The sequence below is a fragment of the Elgaria multicarinata genome, chromosome 6 (genome assembly GCF_023053635.1).
Source record: "Elgaria multicarinata webbii isolate HBS135686 ecotype San Diego chromosome 6, rElgMul1.1.pri, whole genome shotgun sequence".
NCBI lineage: Eukaryota > Metazoa > Chordata > Lepidosauria > Squamata > Anguidae > Elgaria > Elgaria multicarinata.
This window is the reverse complement of record NC_086176.1, coordinates 54,360,916-54,387,010: the sequence shown is the minus strand read 5'-3', so window position 1 is coordinate 54,387,010 and position 26,095 is coordinate 54,360,916. Positions and strand designations below refer to the sequence as shown.

Here is a 26,095-nt window from a genome sequence, read left to right as displayed (position 1 = left end):
TTTCCCTATTCTTAAACATATTATATTATATTCTTTGACATAGTCTTAGTAGTCTATTAGTATACATTCTCATACATATTAGTAGTAGTAGTATTCATATTTTGTTCTTGTTATAGTAGTGGTTGTCCCATTTCTTGTCCCATTTCCCTACATTTATTAGTAATATTCTTAAACATATTATTATATTCTTGTAGATATTCTTAGTAGTAGATATATATATATATATTAGTATATTCTCATACATATTAGTAGTAGTATATTTTATTGTTCTTGTCCCATTTCCCTACATTTAAACATATTATATCTTCTTATACATATTCTTAGTAGTACCTTATACATAGTATTAGTAGTATTAATATTTTGTTAGTCATCATGAAAAGAGGAAGCAGGCGTGCTGAAAGCAGCAAGGCTCAGTCTGCCAGCAGTAAGCAGGCTTCCTCTCCTCCTGTGAAACTCAAACGGGCAACTCCTTGGCTGACTGCTCCAAAACAGAAGCAGGACAAGCAGCAGGCAGAGCCACTCTCTTCTGCAACTTGTGCCCGGCGTTCTCTTTTTGAGGGTGGGAATGGGAAAAGTGCCCGTTTGCAAGAGGCACGTGGCAGCAGTGCCATTAGAGGAGGAGGAGTATCCCCAACTCCTTCATTCTCCTTTCAGCCCACGAGCCCGATGATGGACCTAGACGAGGTCCTCAGCACAGTGGAGGGGGGGGAGGAGGAGGAGGAGGCGGTGGGCCTCCAGGATGTGGGGGCTGAGGAGGAGCAGCAGCAGGCCGAGGCTCTCTCCCCAGTCTCATCCCACACCCCTGTTTCTGTGGCAACACCAGAGAGCTCAGGCGGGCAATTGGTGGTGTCACCACGGAAACGAAAGACAAGCATCGTGTGGGACCACTTTGAGTTGGGAGCGGATCCCCGCTTTGCTGTCTGTCGCCACTGCAAACTCAGCCTAAGCAGGGGTTCATCGACAGGGCATTATGGAACCAGCAGCATGAAGATGCATCTTAAGAGGCAGCACCAGTCGGTCTTGCTGGGGAAAGAGGCGGGCAAGGCGACTGGTTCCAGGGGAAAGCCGAAGGCGGCGGCTGCTGCTGCTGCTGCTGCTGCTGCTGCTGCTGGCACTTCCAGTCTCAGCTCTCCATCTCCCATCCCCACAAGGGTTAGGCAGGCAACCCTGCCGGAAATGGGGTGGGGGAAGTATGGAACCACAAGATGGCGTTTTCCAACGCCCTCCCAGATCACCACGTCAATCGGTGAGATGGTGGCGTTGGACGACCAGCCATTCAGCCTCGTCGACAACGCAGGCTTCAAGAGGCTGATGGCGCTTGTGGTGCCATACTACAAGCTGCCGTGTCGCACCACCCTGAGCAGGCGGGTGGTGCCTTCCCTGTACCGTTCCTGCAGGGAGTTAGTGCTGGGTCGTCTGTGCCAGGCAGAGGCACGGATGGTGCACTTCACCTCGGACATTTGGTCCAGCGAGGGCGGAGTGCACGCTTACCTGTCCCTGACGGCACACTGGTGGGCAGCCGTGGGGCAGGAAGGATCCAGCACTACAGGGACTGGCAAGGAGGGCTACTGCTGGGCCCTCCTCCACACGCAAGTGATGGACCAGTCCCACACGGCAGGGGAGATTACGGAGGCCATGAACCGCATGGTGGATGGGTGGCTAGCTGGGCAGAAGGTCACCCGCGGTTACATGGTCACGGACGGGGGAGCCAACATGGTGAAGGCGGTGCGCGACGGCGGATTCGAGGGCGTCCGCTGCATCGCGCACGTCTTGAACCTGGTGGTGAGGGATGGCCTTGGGATGGGCAGCAGCAAGCCCAACCTCGGTCCCCTGTCCGGGATCCGTAACCTCCTGGAGAGCTGCAGAAAGGTGGCAGGCCATTTCCACCACAGCGTCAAGGGCAGTCGCTTGCTGCGGGAGAAGCAGGAGGAGTTGAATCTCCCGCAGCACAGGCTAGTGCAGGATGTGGTGACACGCTGGAACTCCACCTACCTGATGCTGGAGCGGATGGTGGAGCAACAGCGTGCCATCCACGACTTGTTCAGGGTCAGGGACATGGGCGTCCACCACCTGGGCAAGCAGCAGTGGGACGCCATGTCCCAGCTGGTGGCGGTCCTCAAGCCGTTCCTGAACGCCACCGAGACCCTGAGCAAAAGCTCTGCCCTCCTCAGCCAGGTGATCCCTGTATGCAGGCATCTCCAGAAACAGATGGGCGACTTTCTGGAGTACAGGGATCCCGTCACCGGCAGGCGCTTCGAGCCCGAGGTCCGCGAAGCGGTGACTAGGCTGAGGGACGGCGTGACGCGGAGGCTGGAGCCCATCCAAACCGACAGGGTCCACATGTTGGCAGCCATGTGCGACCCTCGTGTGAAGGATGGGCTTTGTGGGCCAAATAGCAGGCAGCACTGGGTGGAAACGCTGGTGGGCGAAGTGCGGGCGGCATGGGCCAAGAGGGTGGGGCAGAGTGAGGCAGAGGAGCAGGCCACCCCTCCCCGCAGCAGCACCAGCAGCACCAGCAGCAGCCTCACCTGCATCCCTCCCAGCAGCAGCACAGGCGAGGGGTATTGGGAAGAGGCTCTGCACACCGTGTTTGGGCAGAGACCCTCCCCAGCCACCAGCCAGGATGACGCTGCAACCACCGTGCAGCGTTACCTGTCAGAGCCCATCGAGGACTCCTCCATGGACCCCCTGGCCTACTGGTCATCCCGTTTTCAGATTTGGCCGGACCTGGCGCGGGTGGCCATGGATCGACTCAGCTGCCCACCCACCAGTGTTCCAAGCGAGAGGGTGTTCTCTATGGCGGGCGACATAGTGACCCCTCACCGCTCTCGCTTGGAGCCGGACTTGGTGGAGCAGCTGGTCTTTCTGAAGGGCAATCTCCCCCTGCTGGGATACCCCACCCTCAAGCCCTCGTGGGAGTGACAGGCAGGCTCCCTTTAATTCCACCCCTCCTTGGGTTGGCAGGCACACTACAGTTCAGGCAGGCTGGTTTTTTCTCTGTAGGCACTAGGCAGAGTTTGTCACCGTGCGTGTGTGTGACTGACTGTGAGGGCAAAGCACCGCACTTGAGTTCATTTCATTTCTGTGGCGTCCGGTACAGCTTAGTCAACTCATCCGGATAGTTTTCCACCCAGTTCCAAAAGACTCCATTTATTTATTTATTTATTTATTTATTTAATTAATTACATTTATATACCGCCCCACAGCCAAAGCTCTCTGGGCGGTTTACAACCGTTTGTCCATGATTGACTGCACGTTTAGGTGAGGTGCAAGCAGGGGGCAAGGCAATGCCTGGCACCACCACCACCACTAGCCAGGCTGCCTCTCTCCAGCAGTCCACGGGTCGCCCTTTGGAGTGCCCTGGGAGTGGAAGACGTACTCCCTGATCCAGAAGTATGGTTTTTTGAGAAGCAAACAGGCGAGTCCTCGCCTTTGAGAAGCAACCTTTCACTTGAACTCATGGAAGTCATTGACTTCAGCACAGCCACTACATAGAGGCTGTGGACCTCTGGGTGACTCCATCAGTGTGCTGATTTTGAGAAGCAACCTTTCACTGAAACTCATTCACTTCCCCAATTGAGGGTGAGGGAGGTTACACTCCAGCAGTCCACGGGTCGCCCTTTAGATAGCTCGGGGATCAAATGGAGTCCTTGATCTGTGTGCTGATTTTGAGAAGCAACCTTTCACTGAAACTCATTCACTTCCCCAATTGCGGCTGGTACTCCAACAGTCCACCGAACGCCCATAGCACAGCCACTTAGTGCATAGGGACAGTTTAAGTTTCCTCCTGAGAAGTGAGCACTCACTTCAACTCATGACAGCCATTGACTTCACCACAGCCACTACTGCGGATGCTGTGGTCCTCCAGGATGTGGGGATAAGTAGCAGTCGCTGGTCGAGCTTCTCTCCCCAGTCTCATATGGAGCAATTTTGAGCTCTCACTTCGACTTCAAGTTCAGACACTTGAGCACAGCCCCTACGGTGGAGGCACAGCTGGCCGTGCCTCTCTCCCCAACCACTGACTGCACAGGGACAGTTTAAGTTTCCTCCTGAGAAGTGAGCACTCACTTCAACTCATGACAGCCATTGACTTCACCACAGCCACTACTGCGGATGCTGTGGTCCTCCAGGATGTGGGGATAAGTAGCAGTCGCTGGTCGAGCTTCTCTCCCCAGTCTCATATGGAGCAATTTTGAGCTCTCACTTCGACTTCAAGTTCAGACACTTGAGCACAGCCCCTACGGTGGAGGCACAGCTGGCCGTGCCTCTCTCCCCAACCACTGACTGCACAGGGACAGTTTAAGTTTCCTCCTGAGAAGTGAGCACTCACTTCGACTCATGACAGCCGTTGACTTTACCACAGCCACTTCCTGGTGGATACTTTGTTCCACCACGATGTGGGTGAGGAGGATTAGTTGCAGCAGCTGGCCGTGCCTCTCTCCCCAACTACTGACTGCATAGGGACAGTTTAAGTTTCCTCCTGAGAATTGAGCACTCACTTCAACTCATGACAGCCATTGACTTCACCACAGCCACTACTGCGGATGCTGTGGTCCTCCAGGATGTGGGGATAAGTAGCAGTCGCTGGTCGAGCTTCTCTCCCCAGTCTCATATGGAGCAATTTTGAGCTCTCACTTCGACTTCAAGTTCAGACACTTGAGCACAGCCCCTACGGTGGAGGCACAGCTGGCCGTGCCTCTCTCCCCAACCACTGACTGCACAGGGACAGTTTAAGTTTCCTCCTGAGAAGTGAGCACTCACTTCAACTCATGACAGCCATTGACTTCACCACAGCCACTACTGCGGATGCTGTGGTCCTCCAGGATGTGGGGATAAGTAGCAGTCGCTGGTCGAGCTTCTCTCCCCAGTCTCATATGGAGCAATTTTGAGCTCTCACTTCGACTTCAAGTTCAGACACTTGAGCACAGCCCCTACGGTGGAGGCACAGCTGGCCGTGCCTCTCTCCCCAACCACTGACTGCACAGGGACAGTTTAAGTTTCCTCCTGAGAAGTGAGCACTCACTTCAACTCATGACAGCCATTGACTTCACCACAGCCACTACTGTGGATGCTGTGGTCCTCCAGGATGTGGGGATAAGTAACAGTCGCTGGTCGAGCTTCTCTCCCCGGTCTCGTCCCACCCCTCTTCCGCTGTAACCCTGTCTTTGAGAAGCAAGCTGTCACTTCAACTCATGGACTTCCCCTATGTGCGGGTGGTACTCCAGTAGTCGACCGATCGCCCATAGCACAGCCACTTAGTGCGTAGGGACAGTTTAAGTTTCCTCCTGAGAAGCAAGCTGTCACTTCAACTCATGGACTTCCCCTATGTGCGGGTGGTACTCCAGGTGTCCACCGATCGCCCATACCACAGCCACTTTGTGTGTACGGACAGTTTAATTTTCCTGAGAAGTGAGCACTCACTTCAACTCATGGACTTCCCCAATTGCGGCTGGTACTCCAACAGTCCACCGAACGCCCATATCACAGCCACTTAGTGCATAGGGACAGTTTAAGTTTCCTCCTGAGAAGTGAGCTTTCACTTCGACTCATGACAGCCATTGACTTCACCACAGCCACTTCTCGGTGGATGCTTTGTTCCACCAGGATGTGGGTGAGGAGGATTAGTTGCAGCAGCTGGCCGAGCGTCTCTCCCCAGTCTCGCAATTCAAGTTATCTGAGAAGTGAGCTTTCACTTCGACTCATGGACTTCCCCTATGTGTGGGAGGTACTCCAGCAGTCGACCGATCGCCCATAGAACAGCCACTTAGTGTGTACGGACAGTTTAATTTTCCTGAGAAGTGAGCACTCACTTCAACTCATGAAACTCATGAAAGCCATAGACTTCCGAAGCAACCTCTCTCTCCTCAGTCTCATCCTCTTCCTCTTCCCCTTCTGCTGTAACCCGTCTTTGAGAAGCAAGCTTTCACTTAAACTCATCATTCACTTCCCCAACTGAGGGAGGTAAAGTCCAGCAGTCCACGGGTCGCCCTTTGGAGTGCCCTGGGAGTGGAAGACGTACTCCCTGATCCCGAAGTATGGTTTTGAGAAGTAAGCTGTCACTTGAACTCATGAGCCTCTGTGCAAAAGCTGTCCTTGTGTGTGTGGTTGTGAGTGTTACTGCAGCTGCCTGTCTCGCTGCGAAAATGAAACAGGCAAGTCCTCGCCTTTGAGAAGCAACCTTTCACTTAAACTCATGGAAGTCATTGACTTCAGCACAGCCACTACGTAGAGGCTGTGGACCTCTGGGTGACCCGATCAGTGTGCTGATTTTGAGAAGCAACCTTTCACTGAAACTCATTCACTTCCCCAATTGCGGCTGGTACTCCAGTAGTCCACCGAACTCCCATAGCACAGCCACTTAGTGCATAGGGACAGTTTAAGTTTCCTCCTGAGAAGTGAGCACTCACTTCAACTCATGACAGCCATTGACTTCACCACAGCCACTACTGCGGATGCTGTGGTCCTCCAGGATGTGGGTGAGGATTAGTCGCAGCAGCTGGTCGAGCTCCTCTCCCTGGTCTCGTCCCACCCCTCTTCCGCTGTAACGCCCTCTTTGAGAAGCAAGCTGTCACTGAAACTCATGAAAGCCATAGACTTCCGAAGCAACCTTTCACTTCAACTCATTGACTTCCCCTTTGAGAAAAAGCTAAGCTCCAGTAATGCACCGTTTTTCCGTGGGACAGCTCTCTTTCGAGAAGCTGCACTGCATATGCAGCAGTGCCATGGCTTTGAGAAGCCGAGACCCATCCCAGCCACCGGGAACCGGAGGAAAACTCCAGCAGTCCACGGGTCACCCTTTAGATAGCTCGGGGATCAAATGGAGTCCTTGATCTGTGTGCTGATTTTGAGAAGCAACCTTTCACTGAAACTCATTCACTTCCCCAATTGCGGCTGGTACTCCAACAGTCCACCGAACTCCCATAGCACAGCCACTTAGTGCATACTAGGGACAGTTTAAGTTTCCTCCTGAGAAGTCAGCACTCACTTCGACTCATGACAGCCATTGACTTCACCACAGCCACTTTGTGTGGGATGCTGTGGTCCTCCAGGATGTGGGGATTAGTAGTAGTCACTGGTCGAGCTTGTCTCCCCGGTCTCGTCCCACCCCTCTTCCGCTGTAACCCTGTCTTTGAGAAGCAAGCTGTCACTTCAACTCATGGACTTCCCCTCAGAGAAAAAGCTAAGCTCCAGCAGTCCACCGATCTCCCGTAGCACAGCCACTACGTTTCCTGAGAAGTGAGCTCTCACTTCAACTCGTCTTGTAGTGCGCCCGCCGAGTTGAGCACAGCCACTACAGTGGAGGCGCCTGCCCGCCTGCCTGGGAGCCATCCTTGTGAGGTAGCTGGATCTGCTGGGACTGACTCCCCCACAGATCTATGGCTTACTTGTGCAAGGTACCAGCTTTTCTGGGCCCGCCAACCCATGCCTGCCTGCCTGTCTGCCCGCCTCCCCCGGGGTGCTGCTGTGGTGGGGCATCTGCCAGGACTGACTCCTCGCCTACTCTGCCTGCCTCTCTGCCCGCCTGGTGCCTGGTTTGCTCCCAATCGTCCTCCTCTGTGCCCCTCAAGGCGTAACTGCTGGCTTAGAAAGAAAGAACCAGCCATCTTTGCCTCACTTTGCGCCCACTTATGGGTTGGTTTGCTATGCGTTAGTGCTCAAGCCATCCTTGCGGCACTACAATGCATGCTGCCTGCCTGCTTTCCCTCCCTTCTCCCCTTCCCGCCTTGCAGCGATGGTGTATGTGTCTTGCTTTGACTAAGGGGAGAAGTCCTTCCTGCGCTCACTTAGACTTTATCAAATTCAATAATCCCTTTTTCAAATGTGCCAGAAGATTTAGGGTTATCTCGTGGCATGTTGGGATTGCCTTGGAACTGGCCCCATTGAGCTGTCTGCAATTGCAACTTTAAATCCCTGACATACTGGAGTGTTCAAATTTCAAAAGTTCCCCTAACATCAGGGGATGATGGGATTGCCTTGAAACTTGGTGTCCATGGGGACACATGGGTAAGCTGTCATGGGACCAAAGGATAGGTTTCTAACGTGCAAATTGACGTAGTTGTAGAATGGGACTTGATTTGGGGTGAGTTAAAAAGTTTAAGCCGCGCCAAAAATCAGGGGATGATGGGATTTGCTTGCAACTTGGCATGCATGTGGACACATGGATAAGCTCTCCTGGTGCCGAGTTTGAGGTTTCTAACATGCAAATTGACGGAGCTATCCCAAGGGGTGTGAATGGGGTGCCCGATTTTCATAAATTCCCCAAAAATCAGGGGATGATGGGATTGCCTTGAAACTTGGCGTGCATGTGGACACGTGGATAAGCTATCATGGTGCTGAGTTTGAGGTTTCTAACGTGCAAATTGACGTAGTTGTAGAATGGGACAATTTGGGGTGAGTTAAGCCATGCCAAAAATCAGGGGATGATGGGATTTGCTTGCAACTTGGCGTGCATGTGGACACATGGATAAGCTGCCCTGGTGCCGAGTTTGAGGTTTCTAACATGCAAATTGACGGAGCTATCCCAAGGGGTGTGAATGGGGTGCCCGATTTTCATAAATTCCCCAAAAATCAGGGGATGATGGGATTGCCTTGAAACTTGGCGTGCATGTGGACACGTGGATAAGCTATCATGGTGCTGAGTTTGAGGTTTCTAACGTGCAAATTGACGGAGCTATCTAAAGGGGTGTGAATTAGGGTTATGGGAGGTGCGTTAGAGGGTAGAGCCGCGCCAAAAATCAGGGGATGATGGGATTTGCTTGCAACTTGGCGTGCATGTGGACACATGGATAAGCTGCCCTGGTGCCGAGTTTGAGGTTTCTAACATGCAAATTGACGGAGCTATCCCAAGGGGTGTGAATGGGGTGCCCGATTTTCAAAAATTCGCCAAAAATCAGGGGATGATGGGATTGCCTTGAAACTTGGCGTGTGTGTGTATACGCCCATGAGGTGTCATGGTGCCAAACGTGAGGTTTCTAACTTCAACGGAAAAAAAGTTGTTTACTTTTTTAGCTTTCAATGCAACCCTATGGGGGGGCAAAAACGGAGCTCCGGATCCGGATCCGGAGCTCCGAGCGGAGCGGAGCGGAAGTGGGCGGAGCGGGGGCGGGGCGGAGCGACCCGCTCCGAAAAATGGCGGATCTGCAAGTGAAGCGGAGCGGGGGGTCCGTGCACACCCCTAATAACTGTTAACTTTGTAATCTATGGTGCAACCTTTAATGTGTGTTTTTTAAAAACATCAACAACAAAAACATTATGACTCAGGCTATAAAATGTCCAATGGTACAGAAATCTTCTGGATTGAGAAGTTTGAATATTACTGCTAACTGGAGGCCAGATCTATCTATCTATCTATCTATCTATCTATCTATCTATCTATCTATCAAGTATCTATCTAAGTATCTATCTGCTCTCTCTCGTAAACTTCCTTGAATTTTGTTCTCTGGTTTTGGGAGTAATTGGGTAAAAGAGACTTATTAAAACCTTATATTTCTGTAGCCTGTCCTTGATGCTAAATCTTATTTATGGCTTTTCAAAAGGCTTGGATCCAGAGGAAAAGGCAGAAGGTGGCTTTCTTCTCCCTCTCCTCTCAGAAGCAACCTAAATGGGACGAGCTGGGTCAAGAAGGGCTGAAGGAGAATTGACAAAAATGAGACAGAGGCACCTTCTGTGAGCCAATTTCCAATTTACAGAAGGTGCCTCTGTCTGATTTTCAGTGATTTTTAGAGACTGGAAATTATGCACCAAACTTCACCATGTATATGTGCAACTCTTTGTTCTGCCAGTGTTGTCTCTAATCTTAAATTTTGTTTCTGTATCATCTGCTAAAATTTTTGAACTGTCACGTGGTGACAGCTAGATGATGTTCATAGGACAATGACCCCTTTTTATGTATATTGTCCCAGCTGGTTTGATGCTATATTAACAGGTGGCAGTATGCATTAGATCCATATGCTACACTTGAACATCAGCTAGCATTGGGATGAACAGTGGGAAAAGCTATATAAGCCTGGCCCCCACCCTCACTGGCTAAATTCTCACGTTGTTTTGGCATCTATCCAGCCATCCCAGTGTGACAGCGTAAATTGCACAAGGACCAAGTAGGAATTTCTGCCCATCAACCAAACAGGTGAAGGAAGATGTGAGCTTGTTTTCCCCTACTCTCTACCAGGGTCAGGATTGGTAAATAGTGCTGAAGGGCTGCCTCTAAATAGGAGAGAAAATCCAATCACAGTAGGCAGATGTCCCTGTGTCTAAGGGTATGTCTACACAAGGGGAGGGAAGGGGGGAGGATCTCGTGATATGCTGATTGTGAGAACCTCCCCTTTGTCCACACGTGGTGTGTGACGTCCAGGGAGGAAGGAGGACGTTGCGCCCACCATTTTCTTTTTTCTTTTTTTACTGAAGATGAGCACACGTGCACTCCAATGAAATGGTCAGTAAAAAAACAACAACCATCCCGCTCCTCACCCCTGATGGGCACAGAGTGCCTGGAGAGCTCCATGCCCAGTGCCCGGCTCCTTGTGTTTACTCACAAAGAGCAGGGATGAAACCGGGATGGCTGCCCACACCTCCTGTGGTCTCGGGATGATCCTGAGACCATGGGAAAAATTGGGTTAAAAGTCATGCCAGTTATCCCAGGGAAATGGAGGGATCTTCCCTCCCTGCCCCCTGGATGCCCTGGGTGTCATGTGATCCCCGGGAAGGCATGGTCTAGACATGCCCTAAGTTGCAAGTACCGTCTTCAGTGAACACTTGGAAGCACCAAGATGGTGTGTGTGTGTGGGGGGGGCATTCTTTAGGTCTGCCATCCAAGGGTGTTTTTGGAACCCATTGGGGCTTTGCCTTCTGAACATGCCTAGAATTTTTGAGTTTGGGCTTGTGAATTGGTTAGGCCTTCTTCACCAGATGGGGTTGAAGCAGTCAGCAGTCAGCCAGATTGGATGGAAGCTTCCAAATGAGGGACAGGGTAGTCTCATCCTCAGTTGTAGCGGGAGTGGATCTTGCATTAGACAGAGTCCTAAACAATTTGAGTAATCATTACAGTCTATAAATTTAATTTTAACTTGGCTGTTTTAAATTTGTATTTTAAATTTGTATTTCTGCACTGCTGCTGATTTTATCCTGGTTGTGCTTTTATTTTATATTTTATAGCATGTTTTTATATGGTTTGTTTTATACTTTGAGTGGTTTTAATTTTTGTGAACTGCCCAGAGGGCTTTGGCTATTGGGCGGTATAAAAATGCAATAAATAAATAAATAAATAATGAATAAATAATAAAAACAAATCTCCTTGCTATGTTAAGCTGTTAAGCATCAATAAAAGTTGAGTACCGCTTTAGTAGTAAGGCCAGATTTGATAGACAGATGATAGCTAGCTAGATAAAAATAAAATAAAATAAAATAGAAGTTGTGGCCCGAGTTGACCCAATAGCAGGTGCCTTGCTGCTTTATTCCAGGTGGGAGCAAATGGTGAACATTAAAAAAAAAATCTTAAAACTCTCTCAAAATCATCTGTTCCAGTTAGATAACTGAGATGCATACCCCTCTGACCTCTCAGTGCCAGTGCTAGAAAATATGCTTCATATTTGCACTATTTTCTTTTGTTAAACTTGAGTTGGAAGTCGTGTTTGGTATAATTTTATCCCAGCTCTACAGAAATGGGACATCTTATGCTCAAATAGTTTAGTTAATAAAAGCAGTACTCATACTTCTTAAAGTTAAAAAAAAGAGGGAAAGGGAAGCCTTTACTGAAGAATTTGCATTCATAATGTTTCTTGAGCAAATCACATTTTGCAGCTGGAAAATAAATGTAGAGTCACGGAAAGCATACATGTAGTCTGGATTTTTGTAATAATATTATGTTATAGGCAATTCATATTTTTATTCTCAGAGGCAAGAATTAATATAGTTCTGCTACTGGTTGGATATCAACTTCTACAAGTGACATGGTTATTAAAATTTAAGCAAAACTAAAAAGACAAATAAAATGGGTCTGTGTAAAAGTATGGGTTATAAACAATTCTAAAATCAAATCTATGAATCTGCAGGTAGACAGTCTTAACAGGAATCTCATAATTATGCTGTTTGTTGAGAGTTCTGTTATGTGCCATGGATTTTCTAAACATTGTCTCAGTACTTCTGAGGATAAGTGGGTGAGAAAGAAACAGAAATAGGTTCAGTGTTGAAGTCTCTAAGTGGGGTGATTGTGTCTTCATTTTCTCAACAGTTTTAATACAAGTGAACTAAAGACAGTTCACAGATTAAGTATATGTTCAAAAACTGTAATGCACCTCTCAGAAAATTCTAAATTTGCAGTTGCTTCAACATTTTATTTTTCTGATACATTTACAAAAGGGATGCTGCAGCTGTGGTGGTCTAATTAGCAGGACTTGAATGTTTAAGAAAGTGCTATTTATAAATAGCCATAATGAAAAAGAACCATATATATATATATATATATATATCACAGCATGGTACCCAAGTTCCTTGAACATACCTAAATGAATATAGGATTTGCAACCAGGCTCTGAGCAATCCTAAAAATGAGCCTGCTTTCTTCCAGATATCAATGTTTTATATTTGCAGTTAGTAGCCCTCATCCAAGGGCCAAAGAGGCTTTATTTATTTAATTATTAATTTTATATAGTGCCCCATAGCCGAAGCTCTCTGCGCAGTTTACAAAGGTTAAAACAGTACAAATATACAAAATTTAAAACCATCAAAAGCATAAAAACAGATAATAACCAGTTAAAACAACTATTCTGGGGTCATTTTAAAAACTCAGCATATGCTGTTAAAGCCTGGGAGAAGAGAAAAGTCTTGACCTGACACAGAAAAGATAACAATGTTGACACCAGGCGAGCCTCATCGGGGAGATTGTTCCATAATTGGGGGACCACCACTGAAAAGGCCCTCTGCCTTTTACCATCTTCCAAGTTTCCCTCGGAGTATGCACCCGGAGGAGGATCTTAGTAGTGTTCTCCTGCTGCTGCAGGCACTGGCTGTATAGCCATAGAGATTTCTGTGACTGACACTAAAGTACTATATGAAGTATATCACTTAATGCTGTGCCAAAGTATTTGGCCAAGAGTGGTTTCAGCATTTGTGGGGGCTGGGTGAATCTGCACCACAAAGATCAGCTTAGTTTTTTAGGGTGAGAAATCTGAGAACTTGCAAATGAGTTGGGGTGGGCTTACCTTTAAAGGCAATACGGCTGATGTTTTCTCTCTCTTTAAATGGGGGCGTTGTTTGCTCTGCGTCAAGTGGCAACTTGGCTGCCCTCAGCAGCATTGCCTTTGTAATTTGAGACACATTGCCCCCTGGGAACAACACTACATGATGACATAATACCATTTCCATGGGGCATTGTGTCTCAAATTATAAAAGGAACGCCTCCAGGCCACTGAAGGAAGCCATGTCATTGCTTAAAAAAGTGGCAAAGCTCCTTTTTCTGTTATAGAAATAGAAGGAAATAGACTTTGCAACCTTTAAAGGTAAGCTCACTCCTAGTGAACGTTTTTAAAAAGTGCCTGCTGCTCCCTGACAGTCACCAAATACCCTCCCTTTCGTAAGGAAGAATATGAGGCTCCACAACGGAAGAAGCCCTTTCTCCAGTAACTGTTAATGTAATTTTAGATATCATGTGGGTGTGGAGACTATGAAAGAGGCTTCTGATGAACATAACACTTGGGCAGATTCATCCACGAGATGGCCCCAACCCATTTAGAGCTTTAAAATATGCATCAGCCCAGAAATGGACCAGTGAGATACTCAGTTCTATCTCCAAGTTTTTGAGGGCCCTTGGGCAAGCCAACCTCAATGTGCCCTTTCTCTCAGTGAGTCTACCTTGCCATTGGCATCGTCGCAAACTTCTATTCTTCCTCATGACATGATGTGCGTCATCATCGAGGAAGTAGTATTGAATCTTTATATCATCCATATGTGGTGACATCTTTTGATTGGTGTTCTGAAGGATATCCACTTACACATGCGTAATTATGTCACAGGTTTCTAATATTATGCAAAGTTTGTTTGGAATCATGCAAAGAACACCTGATAAAGACATTATCCTGACATTTTGCAATAACCTAGTATAATCTTCACTTGACATGTTAAAATTGAGCTCTGAATACCATTTTGCTGTAGATAGAAACAAATTAGCATACAGGTGTTTAGTAAAACAATAGCAGTAATTACTATCATCAGAAAAGCCTAGGTTCAAAAAATATTCTATAATACTTGCAAGACTTGATATAGTGATAGGTTGCACAATATGAAATAGATTTGACTTTATGAAATGATGTTTTTCATTATCTCGCCTAGAAATGTGTCTTCCAGGGGCTTATCTATTGTGTAGTGAATATTATATGCATCACCACTTCTAAATAGAGTAACTTGAGTCATATGATTTTCTCATAGTTCAAAAAGAGGGTAAGGTAGTTTGAACAAAATTCCCCCCTAACGCACACATAGTTGATAATGATGGTGTGTACAAAGAATACATATGATTGAAAATAAAATAAAATATAGAATTTTGATAACACTAGTAAAATATTTGTGGTATGTGTAGTCTCTCAAGTCATTTGGAACTTATGGTTGGGATTGTTTTCAATGAATGTTTCATATTCATGCAGAATCAAGAATAACATTCCAAGAATCAAGAAAAAAAGCAATGTATTTAAATAGTTGAACTGAGTTTTATATTTTTTGCATTGGAACTTGCTATGCTAGTTAAACATATCTCCCTCACCCAGTCAGAAACTGTCATTCTTCTTCTTTTTTAAAAAAGCAGAATATATTTGACTATATTTTCATTAAAGGCAGGTAGAAAAAATGGGAGATAGCAAATTTGCATATGTTGCCATAGCTCACAGAGGCTCAGAGGAATGCAGGTTAATTATTCAATTATTCAACTGTCTTCTTGTTTTGTACATTTGCACTATGATTAATTGTGTTCTGTTTCTTTTGATTAGCAGAGAATAGTGATGTAGACCTGGATACCATGAAGGCAAACTCTCAGGGGTTTATTGGATGTCTTTCTTCAGTGCAGTTCAACCATATTGCTCCCTTGAAGGCTGCACTGCACCATTCCAGCTCAGCTCCAGTCACCGTGAAAGGACATGTCATCGAATCCAACTGTGGCACTTCAACAGGAACAGATTCAACATCAAGTGAAACAACCCATTCATTTGCAGGTAGCGACTACATGATTCTCATTTGTTCAGTTCTATGAGACAGAATAAGGGCTGGCCTACCCATGAAGCAGGGTGAGGCACCCACATCAGGTGGCAGAGTGGGAAGGGCAGCAAATTGCTCTGCTCCACTCCAGTCCTTTTTCTGCCAGGAGGGTCCACTGCAGCAGCTTCCAGCAGGTACTCTGGAAAGCCCCACCGACCATTCTTCTGCTGTGGGATTTTCTGCAGTGAGAAAGCGGCCGGTGGGGCTCTCTGTAGCATCTGACTATCCACCCCTTCTGTCATCGTTCACAGCTGGAAGAAATGGTTGCGTAGCTCTCACATGAGCTTGCCTGAATCTTCTGAGACCCATGCAAGCTGTCATGAGAGTCCTGCTCCACTTCTTCTGTTTATGGAAAAGGAAGGGGGTATAGGATGGAGGAGGGGGTGGCAGGTTGTCTCGCCTCGGGTGGCAAGGGACCTTGCACTGGGCCTGGACAGAATACAAGGCAATTGTTCAGAATTTTAGTCATGGTTGTTGTGTTACCTAGTAGTACACCTAAAGAATAGGATGCAAAGGTGCTGGATTCCTCTAGTTCCTCTCCCAAACCTTTGTCTTTTCCTCTAAATGTTTGCATCTGTGTGTGTGTTGTTTAGCTATTCATATTGTGACTTCAAAGAGAACATTTGCCAATTGTGTGGTATACCCATCTAAAAAAGAAAGGAAAAATTATTGCTCTTCGTAGGCCTTGTGTAAATATTATAGCTTGTGTAACCCTTACTTATAACTGTATGTAATTACATACAGTATGTAAACCTCAACTGTGTATATGGCTACCTTGAGAACTCTCCTTTCTTCTTGTCTGTCATTTTCCTTTTTGTTTCTGCTGCAGATCATTCGGGACCAATAGATGAGGGAGAGCCTTTAGCTAATGCAATAAGGAGTGACTCTGCAATTATTGGAGGTAATAGGGACTATAATAGCTCAGCTGTTGCCATTTTAAAATTTCTTCAATTCCTTCATTGCTGAAGAAAATTGAGTGGGTGGCCAAGCATTCTCATAAACTGAGGAAATTATTTCAAGAAGCAATAACACAATTCATTACTTTACTTTGTTAAGACATTTGACATGTTGTTGTTGTTTTTTTAAAAAACTGCTCTAAAGCTTCCAACACAGTACTTCTCCCCCCTCTTTCTTTCTTATCTTGTTTTGTAACACTGAAAGACATTCACATGTCTGGATATAGTCTAGAGCAGTGCATAAATAGCCTCTTTAAATTCTCCAGCCTATTTGTGGACAGAGAAATCCATTGAATTTCTCCAGGGAGAGGAAACGTTCTGTAAAAGTTTCTTGGGGATGGGAAGCAACATGACCAGCAATAACACAATTCTTTTTTTTTTCTATTTTCCTAATGCATTTAGTTTGTTTATGTTGCCAGTAGCAACTGTGTTGGCAGTCTGACCAATGTGTTGCTCCCTCCACAATGCCCCCAGAGCTAGCATTGTTCAGATGCAGTGTGTGTATTGAGGGGATGACAGTCACCACCCCAAAAATTGATGGACAATACTTGTAGAAAATTATGCAAAGTGACCTTTTCCTAAACATTTTAGAAAAAAAGAAATATTTCAGAAATATCTTCTCAGAAAATTTAGCTGAGCTCTAGAAAATACACAGTAAACATGCTTCAAGAAGCCACAGTTCATTAGAGCTTCTTGGTGCATGTTCATTATGCATTTTCAGGCATTCTACTGTCCTTCAAATTTTACAGAGAAGATGTAGTCAGTCAGTGGTGGAAATATGGCTCCCATCTTTTCTTCCAACATATAAAGTGTCCCTCAGTGTTAGTAGGAAAGGTTAACACAAGTGTTGCATCCTCTGCAATCATATCTGTCTCATTTCTGTCCCTAAATGTACGAAGTGCTCAAAGGTCTTATTTACTCAACCTCACAACAATCCTATGCATTAGATATTAACAACAACAACAACAACAACAACAACAACAACTTTATTTCTTACCCGCCTCTCTCTCTGGATCGAGGTGGAGTACAACACAAATACAAACTCCATAAAATACATATATTTGATTAAAAACATATAAAACTAAGACATTATTAAAAGGCAGGACATTATTAAAAGGCAACTTAAAATTCAACTGGGTAGGCCTGCTGGAAGAGATCAGTCTTTATGGCTTTCTTAAGTTCCAGAAGACTATTAAGTTGACGGATCTCTCCTGGCACGCCATTCCACAGTCTGGAAGGGGCAGTCTGGAACTGAGTTAGCCCAGGGAATGTTTTAGATGACTATATAATTGTGATTTTTATAGCCAAGGCCAATACCCTGTTTACTAAACTTGTTTAATTTCAGAACAGTTTGCAGTGTTTCTTTAGCTTTTGTCCTATTCATGTAGACACTTGGAAGCAAAGTTCATTGAAATCAGTGAGGTTTCTTCTTCTTCTAGGTAAATGTGTTTATCGTTGCTATACTAAGTGCAAATAGAAAAGACACAAACATTTGCCACTTTTGAAGTTTGACTCAACATGTGGGGGTTTAGTCCTGTGGATTTTTTCCCCTCTCTCTCCAAAAGCAGCCTTTCACAGCTCAAAGTTCTCATTTGATTGTGGAGAAAGGGCAGCTTTTGCAGTCTAGCTGACAGGTGCAAGAGGAAGAAAAATCCCTAGGGCTTCTGGGACTGTTGAGAGGCTGAGGAAACTTGCCAAGCTATACTGGAAGGGACAGAAAGCATTTATTTTTCCCTTTCATCTCTAGTCAACTACAGATGGTTTTTTGAAATCCTCTTTATTCCCTCCTCCAAACTTTGAGGGAAGAAGAGATCCACAACTTTGGAGGTAAGATTGGCTCTCTGCCCCCTCCCCCAACAACAGAACAACTACAAATAATATTTTAGATTTTCATGACAAATGACCCAAACAAAAATCATTTAAAAAAACAAACCTGCCTCTCTTTTATGAGCATGAAAATGAAGTTGCAACACAACAAGCATTTCAGCTCAGCCCTAAGTACAAATATTGCAATGTTGAAGATGCAAAGAAGCGCACTGGATATCTTAGGGGTCAAACATAATATTTCCAAGAAGAGAAGATTTGATGCCATGTTTGTCCTACACTTCTGCCAAGAGGACATGCCCAAAGAAAAGCACAGGATTGCTTCACAATTTACCAGGAAGTGGGGACAAACAATGTTCAAGAGACAATGTGCATCCTTCCTGGACTTATGTAAAGGGGGAATGTGGTGTACATCTCCCCTCTCACAGAGAGATGTTAGCTCTGCTTGTAGTTGGAGCACATGCATGCATGGTTTATTTATTTATTAAATTATAACCCACATTCAGACTGGATGTCCAAAGCAGCAGGTGGGGGGCGAGGGGATGGACACACACGATTGCACTAAGACAATGCGATGTATTGGCAATGTCTTTCATTATGAACATCAACATTATCAACATTATCAACATTATCAACATTAATTGAAAAATGTAGCAAACATAATCCCATGATTCGTCATGGGAAAATGGAGAATTAAACATAGTGTCTCTATCTTCTGCTGTCGCTGCCATCAACAGCATGACTGAGGGTTGGATAATTTCTTATTCATGGTGTAAGATCTTACTGAAAACAGAACCGCAAACTATGGAAAGAGGAGTCAAGTGCATAATCCCGTGTTGTCATTTCCTTACAATGTGTAATGCAGCCCATATGCATGGGCAGGTAGTACACTCATATTCATCCTAAGATTTGCTCTGACTAACTACCAAATATGGTCTATATGTTATGACTGCTGACTCCTGGGCCAAACCCAAGTTCAGTTGGAATATTTGTACAGAATACAATTATTCATTCTTATTTGCAGTGTAATAATTGTCTGAACCCCAGTGAGCTTATTTTACTCTTTTCCCCACCCTTCTTGTCACAATGACAACAGGCAATTTGCGGTCTTCACTGTATGTACAATGGTGATATATGGAATCCGCACGTCGTACCGAGACCGCTTCTAAGCGACCCCAGTGCGGCCCCAGAGCGATCGTGCAACTTGCCTGGAGAAGAGACAAGAAGGAGGTGTCCTTGCCGCCGCCGCTGCCACCCACAGACCTCCTCGCCGGCTGGGATGGAGACCTCGGGGGAAGAAGGCGGGGTGGAGAGCTTCTTCCGCTTTCCACTCCGCCTTCTTCTGCCAAACTCTCTGAGCTGGCAGGCGAGGAGGGAGTTGGGTGGCGGCGCTGGCAAGGACGCTTCTTCCTCGTCTCTTTTACAGGCAAGTTACATGATCGTTATCGGGGTGCACTGGGGGCGGATGGAAGCGCCCTGAGAACGATGTGCGGATTCCCATGCAACTTGTATGTGTGCAAGCCTTGTACAAGCAATCAGATGAACACAGGGAGGTCAGAAGGAGGGGGGGCACAGATGCAACCCTGCAGGGCCAGCCCAAGCCATTTTGCCATCTGAGGCAGAACTCATCCCCACTCTCTACACCACTGGCAGCCAATACTTATTCACACCACTACCACACAGAAGCCACACAAGTCTCTTGACTGTTGTCAACATCTCATGAGACATGGATAGGCAGGCCTTGGGGGGAAGCCAATATAAAGCCTCTTCCCGCATAGCCTCACCTCATTCTGTGGGTGGTTGCTGCCCAGCCTGATGCTGTTGACCAACCTAGCTGGATATGGGTGGCAGTGGTGCGCTTGGTCAGGCAGCTGCAGCCACCTGCTCCCTCTTCTGTTTGAAGGGGCTCCTGCATTTCAATCAGAAAAGCAAATGGCCCAGCAGAATACTGGTCAACAATGGGAGGGAGGGAGGCTTAAGCATTGCAGTTGCGGTGCACCACACCCTGAGAGAGTGCCATCATAACTGTGGAGCAGCTGGTGACACAGCTGTTGTCAGTGGTTTGAGCCCAGTGGCTGACCCAGGGGGCCCTTGTTTCAGCACGGAAACAGGGATTCAGGCAGGCAGCAGTGCGGATAGCACTGAATTCTTCCAGCCCTCCCAATCTACTACCAAAGGCAAGTGGCTGAGGGTTGCTCAGGACAGGACTGGCCCTGCCCTTCTATGAATTCACTGAATGTCGGCAAAGGCTTTCTGCTTTTCTACCAAACCAATGAAGGAGGTTCATGCCAAAGTGGATTGCATTACAATATCAAGTTTAATTAGTTTATTGGTAAAGTGGCAAATATTCAGACACAGAACATGACCCTGGAGCTAAGAATCATGAAGCCTAGTTGCATTTCATTCTTCAGAACTCCAGGAAACCTACTATTTTTATCTGCTCAGAAAGAATGAAGAGAAGGCAAGAATGTTTTGGGGACTCAATGTTCTCAAGAGGATTCTAGTTTCTTTGACTAGTGTACAAGTCTGTAAGCTTCAGTGATTATTTTAAGGAGTTATTTCATGAGACTCAGAGTTTTCTGATAGCATTATTTTCCCAATGGGGGGAAAGCACATTCGCCCCCCACCCCCGCTGGAAATGCTTTCTCTGCAGTATAATTCAACCACCCAATTTCCATTAAGTGTATTTTTTATAAGGGATATAGAAGAAGGAAAAGAAACCAGCTTATACTCATGATAACCTCTGGTTAACTTCTGAATAGGTGACTTTGGTAAGGTCGGAGACTACTATACAGATAAGTCACGAACTAAAGAATTCAATCCAATGAAAAATCACCAATTCCCATTGAAAGCTGAGCATTTAGAATAGGAAAAGGTGAAAAGATTTTTAAAATTTATTTTTTCTATAACAAGAACATGTGCTCACTGATACAGTTGCTGCTGCTGCTGAAATTATGCCATCCACTAGTCATTAGGTACCTCATTAAGGGCTTATTAGCTGCATTAATCACTGCCTTAAAGCAACCGGAACCACAGTTGATCAAAGTCTCATGTCTTCAGCTTAAATGGTAGGCCATTCTTTGCCATTTTATGAACATAGATCAAACCCCAAATCCTGTCTTCAATAGTGGTCATCCAGATGCTTTTGGACAGCCAAGCACAAAGGCAACAGCTTCCCACCAGTTTTTGGTTGTCCTCCACAAGCTGGACTTTAAAAGTATGCTACTCCAAACATGGAGATTCCATATAGCTGTCATGGCTGTTAGCCAGTGTGGATTTGCTAATTCTCCTTTTAAAGTAATCTAAGGGCCTTGCTAGATGAGGCCTTAGTGCGCTTTGTGGGCCGGTTTCTCTGCTGTGCGTCCACATGACGCACCGGGGAATCCGGCGGCAAGCCACGCTGAGGCCTCGTCTAACGCGCCATAAGCAAATTCGCTTATGGCGCGCCTTTTCCCCAGCTCCGGCCTCAGGCCAGGGCTGGGGGAAGTCTAGCTACTTCCGTGGCTTTTTGCGGCTACTCGCTCGTGAGTAGCCGCGAAAAGCTGCGGACCTGGCACAGCGCTCATACAAGCGCTGTGCCCATCGTGCCAGGGGGGGTGATCCGGGGGGGAGATGGCAGAGGGCGACGAAGGAGACGGGGGGAGATGGTGGAGGGCGACGAAGGAGACGGGGAGGGGATGGCGGAGGGCGCGAACGGTAGACGGAGATGGAGAGGGGGGTGGATGGGGGCGGCTTAAATAAAAAAAAACCTTACCTTCTCCGGCGGCTTCGGGGCGCACGCGGCCCCTTTAAAAACAAAACAAAAATGGCGGATGCTGCAGGGATCCAACGTCCCTGCGCATCCGGCGTCTGGAAGCTGCGGCGGCTCGCACTAACGACAGCGTGCTGCCGCCCCGCCTCCCTGCCGGCATAAGCCGGCAGGTCTAGCAAAGCCCTAAGACAAGGGCCAGCTTCATAACTCACAGTTCAATCTTATGCATGTTGACTCAGAAGTAAATCCTACTGCATTCAATTAGGCTTACTCCCTTGTAAGTGTGTTTAGGATTGTACCCTCAATTATGCAAGTACTATCTTTTGGCCTGAATGTGCCATCTATCAGTTTCACTGGATGACCTCATATGCCAGTAATGTCAGAGAAGAATTTATTTCCTTCTCTTTTCATTTTTCTCAACAACATGCATAATTTAACAACAAAACCAAAATCCTCCTTCCTAGTTTCCTGTGTCATTTCCCCTCTAAATTAAAAAGTTCCATATACTTTAGCCTTTCCATATGGGAAGGTACTCCGGGTCCATGATCATTTTGGTTGTTTTTGCACTACCTTTTATTCTCAAATATCCTTTTAGAGATGAGGAGGCAACCCAACTGTATGCAGTAGATCAGTCTTCCCTATCTTGAGCCCTAAAGATATTTTGGACTAAAACTACCATCAGCCCCAGCCTGTACAGCCAATGGCCAGGATGATGGGGGTTGTATTCCAATCCATCTGGGGTCAACAGTTTGGGGAAGGCTGTCATAGATTTATATGTCAACATTATGATACTGCTTATGTATTTTTCAGTTCCTCTCCTAATAACTCCTCGCATGGAATTTGCTTCCTAAAAGTCTGCTACACATTGAGTGGACATTTTGATTAAGCTGTCCATCATGATTTGGTTTGTTGCAGAATTGAGATCCAAGCACTACATAAGGAGTGTTTGCTTTCCTGCTACATAACTTTTAGATAGCACTGTGGTATAGTGGAATAGCGCAAATACACACGAGGAAATCATGCTTTGATTTGCTTTCACAGTTAAATGCCACATTTTCCCTGCTCTAATAATGCTCATTGAAAGTGCTAGTTAGACACAGAAGCAAAACTGGAGGGTCAAGATATTGTCTAAAGAATCCATAAACAACTATGAGTAGGGAATGATGAACATGCAATAAATGTCTCATGTTGAAAATCCCTTTTATTTACTTATATTGATGATCACTTACCATTTTGGCAAATTCACCCAAACTGCCCATTTACCCAGTCTGATGAGATTATTTTGAGTCTCTACATAGTCTACTTGGACTTTCACTATCCAAGAAAAAAATGTTTTAAAAAGTTGTTGTTTTAAAAAAAGTTTTTAAAAATCTTGCTCATCTTTGACTCCAGATCATGTATTTAAGTATCATTGGTCCCAATACAAATGTGTAAAGTGTTGCCTTGTCCTCCTCACCCTGCTGCTGAAATAATCCAGGTGCTTAATTTGACCGTTTCATTCACTTTTTATCAAATATTTGTTGGTGGGGGCGTTATGATGCTTCATCATCGGGGTCTGGGATGTCTCTGAACATTCACAGCTGTGGCTTGCTCAAAAATGTCAACTGAATTACTCTTTCCCTACCCCCAACCCCTGTTGTGGCCATGTAGAATATAAGAGCCTGTGAGTAGCTTTCCCCCCAAAACTAATTCAATCCAGACAACTAATATAGCTGCTATGATCTGCACAGATCAATTATACTATCTTCATGTGGCAATTTTAGAATTATTGAGTCTATAGAGGAGAATAAAATGTAATGCCATTTCATCTCTTGAAAAATTTAGATCCCCAAATGAACTGATAATAGTAATTAAGGTGTAAAAACTTGACTAGAACATTTATAATTACATATTTATTGTTCATGTTTAATGAACATTACACCTTTGTGAATTAAGTTCTTGACATTCTTCAGAACATTCTGTGCTGGCTAGGGTTACGCTGGTACTACAGAAATACACATCAATTTTGAATTCCGCCCCCCTTCCCGGTAATAAATAAATTGAAGTTATTTAAGGCTTCATTGATTAGATGAGATTAGTACTGTATGAATCCTGCACCCTATATATATATATATATATATATATATATATATATTTGCCGGGGGGGGGATTTCCTTGATGCAAAAGAAGCATTGGGGTGTTTGTTTTGTTTTTGCCTCTTTCGCAGGGAGGTGAAAATTTTGGAGAATTTTCTCTTTGGGGAGGGTGACAGGATTCTGATATTCTGTGTAACACAGGGATTCCTCAAATGTTCTGTCAAAGAGTTACCAAAATAGTTGTACTCCCATATATACACATACTTGATGATTCCACCATCAAGTAACAACTTGCATCAGAAATATAACTTCAGAGACAAAACTTTCATATTGCCTCTCATCACTTCTAATAGAATAAATTTAGTAGAATTGAGGGCAGGGGGGTTAATCTTGTATAAGTAAGTTACTCAGATTTTTATATGACAACAACAATAACAAATAACAAATAAAAAAGAACAAAAACCACCAAGTTTGGCAAAGCTGGTATACTACAATATTATTGGGAACAAAAAAATCCTGTAATTATTAAATTAGTTCACATAGCCATCTGCTAATCATCAAGTCTACAGTGTTCAAAACTGAAGCAATGTTTATTTGTTTATTAAATTATAATTATACCAGGCACCTGGGTTGATGGACTATATATAAAATCTTTTGAGCGTATCATAAAACCAAGAAAAACCAATAAACACAGTAGCAAAAGCAAAAATCTGGTTCCCTTGATTTGCACAAATGGAATCATTGGAGGGGGGCATCTATTTTTTCAGGTCTGTTGATTTGTACAAATGAGATCTTGCCACTGCTCCCCCCCCCCCCATGTCTTTCAATTTGGATAAATTGGACATTTGGGTAAATTGGACACCTATTGGATCAACTTGCTACAGAGCGAGTCAATGCCAAACAGGGGAAACGGACCAGGGCTACACCAGTAAAATCAGTCAAGATTTTGCTTCAAAGTGGGAGCATCATACATCTCTAATTTATAATCAGATTGATTGTATATGTTGCCTCACCAACTATATGTGAATTATTGGTTGGTTCTCAGAACTCAATGATTTTTTCATAACCATCTGACACAGGACCTCAGAGGTGAGGTTTGAACAAAGAGTTGTTTGCTATGGCCAGTGGCCAGCCAAAATGGGGCTCAGCTGACCCAACTGAAGAGTCCTGGTTTAAACCCCCACCCACCCATGAATCTCCCTGTTTGGCTTTGGCTAAGTTCTGCCTTTCAGCTTAACCTACTTCAGAGGTTTGTGATGATGATGATGATGATGATGATGATGATGATGATGATGATAGCACATGATACACTAAGGAGGGCTGCAGCAATGATTAACAGACATTCTTGTTTTATTACTGATGTCACTTGACTGCTTACTTTATTCTTTTCTTTTCTCTCCCACAGGTGTGATAGCTGTTGTGATATTCATTCTGCTTTGCATTGCTGCCATTGCTGTACGGATTTATAAAAAGAAAAGTGTATATATAAAAAAGGAGACGAAAGGATCAGAAAATGAGGACAGTGCTGAGACTGCCCTCAAAAGTGAGCTCAACGCACAAAACACAGTCAATGAAAATCAAAAGGAGTACTTCTTCTGATTCAGCATTATGATTTAGTTTATTATTATTAACAATGTGACTGTCTGACTTTCTTGCTAAGCCAGGGGCTCTTGACATACACACACAAACCTGTTGCACTCAAAGAACATGCAAAATGGATTTGAAACCTATTAAACTGCATATGTTCAATCGTTGGATGCTATGGGAGGCCTCTTTAAATGACATGCATTCCTTAGCTATTATAACATAAATGCATTTTATGTAACAGTGAATTAGATATTGTAACCAATTTCATTGTTGGTAGTTTTTGGCTGTTCTGCTGTGACTTTCTAGAATGGAAGTTTAATGTGCATACTGAACATGGGCTTTGAATGGGGGGGGGGAATCTAATGCAGTTGTTGTTTCTTCCTCTTCCCTTACACCCTGCCACTTCCCTTCCAGGCTTTGCCTTTAGAGATCTATTTTTTAGTGATATCATTCAGATAGATTGTAATGGTTTCCTCTGAACACTTGGGCTGCAATCCAAAGCAGAGTTAAGAACAGACCACCAGACTAACAAGCTTAAAAGTGCTTATCTCTGTATTGGATACTGGTGTTGATGTAATACTTGGTTTCCAATGAGCAGTTCAAATAACTGATAGTGAAAATTTTATTTCCGTTCACTGTTGGCCAGTTTCCATGTGTGTAGGGTT

General features: G+C 45.2%; 1 protein-coding gene across 1 annotated transcript in view; it reads left to right on the top strand.

The window, feature by feature from the left end:
- The window catches only part of CNTNAP4 (contactin associated protein family member 4), a 285,406-nt gene extending 259,741 nt beyond the window's left edge, over positions 1 to 25,665 (top strand). The window contains exons 22-24 of the mRNA XM_063129435.1: positions 14,973 to 15,194; positions 16,067 to 16,138; positions 25,249 to 25,665. Of these exons, the coding sequence (XP_062985505.1) occupies positions 14,973 to 15,194; positions 16,067 to 16,138; positions 25,249 to 25,442 (488 nt within the window). The 3' untranslated portion in view covers positions 25,443 to 25,665. The remainder of the gene's footprint in view (positions 1 to 14,972; positions 15,195 to 16,066; positions 16,139 to 25,248) is intronic.
- Positions 25,666 to 26,095: the final 430 nt, after the last annotated feature.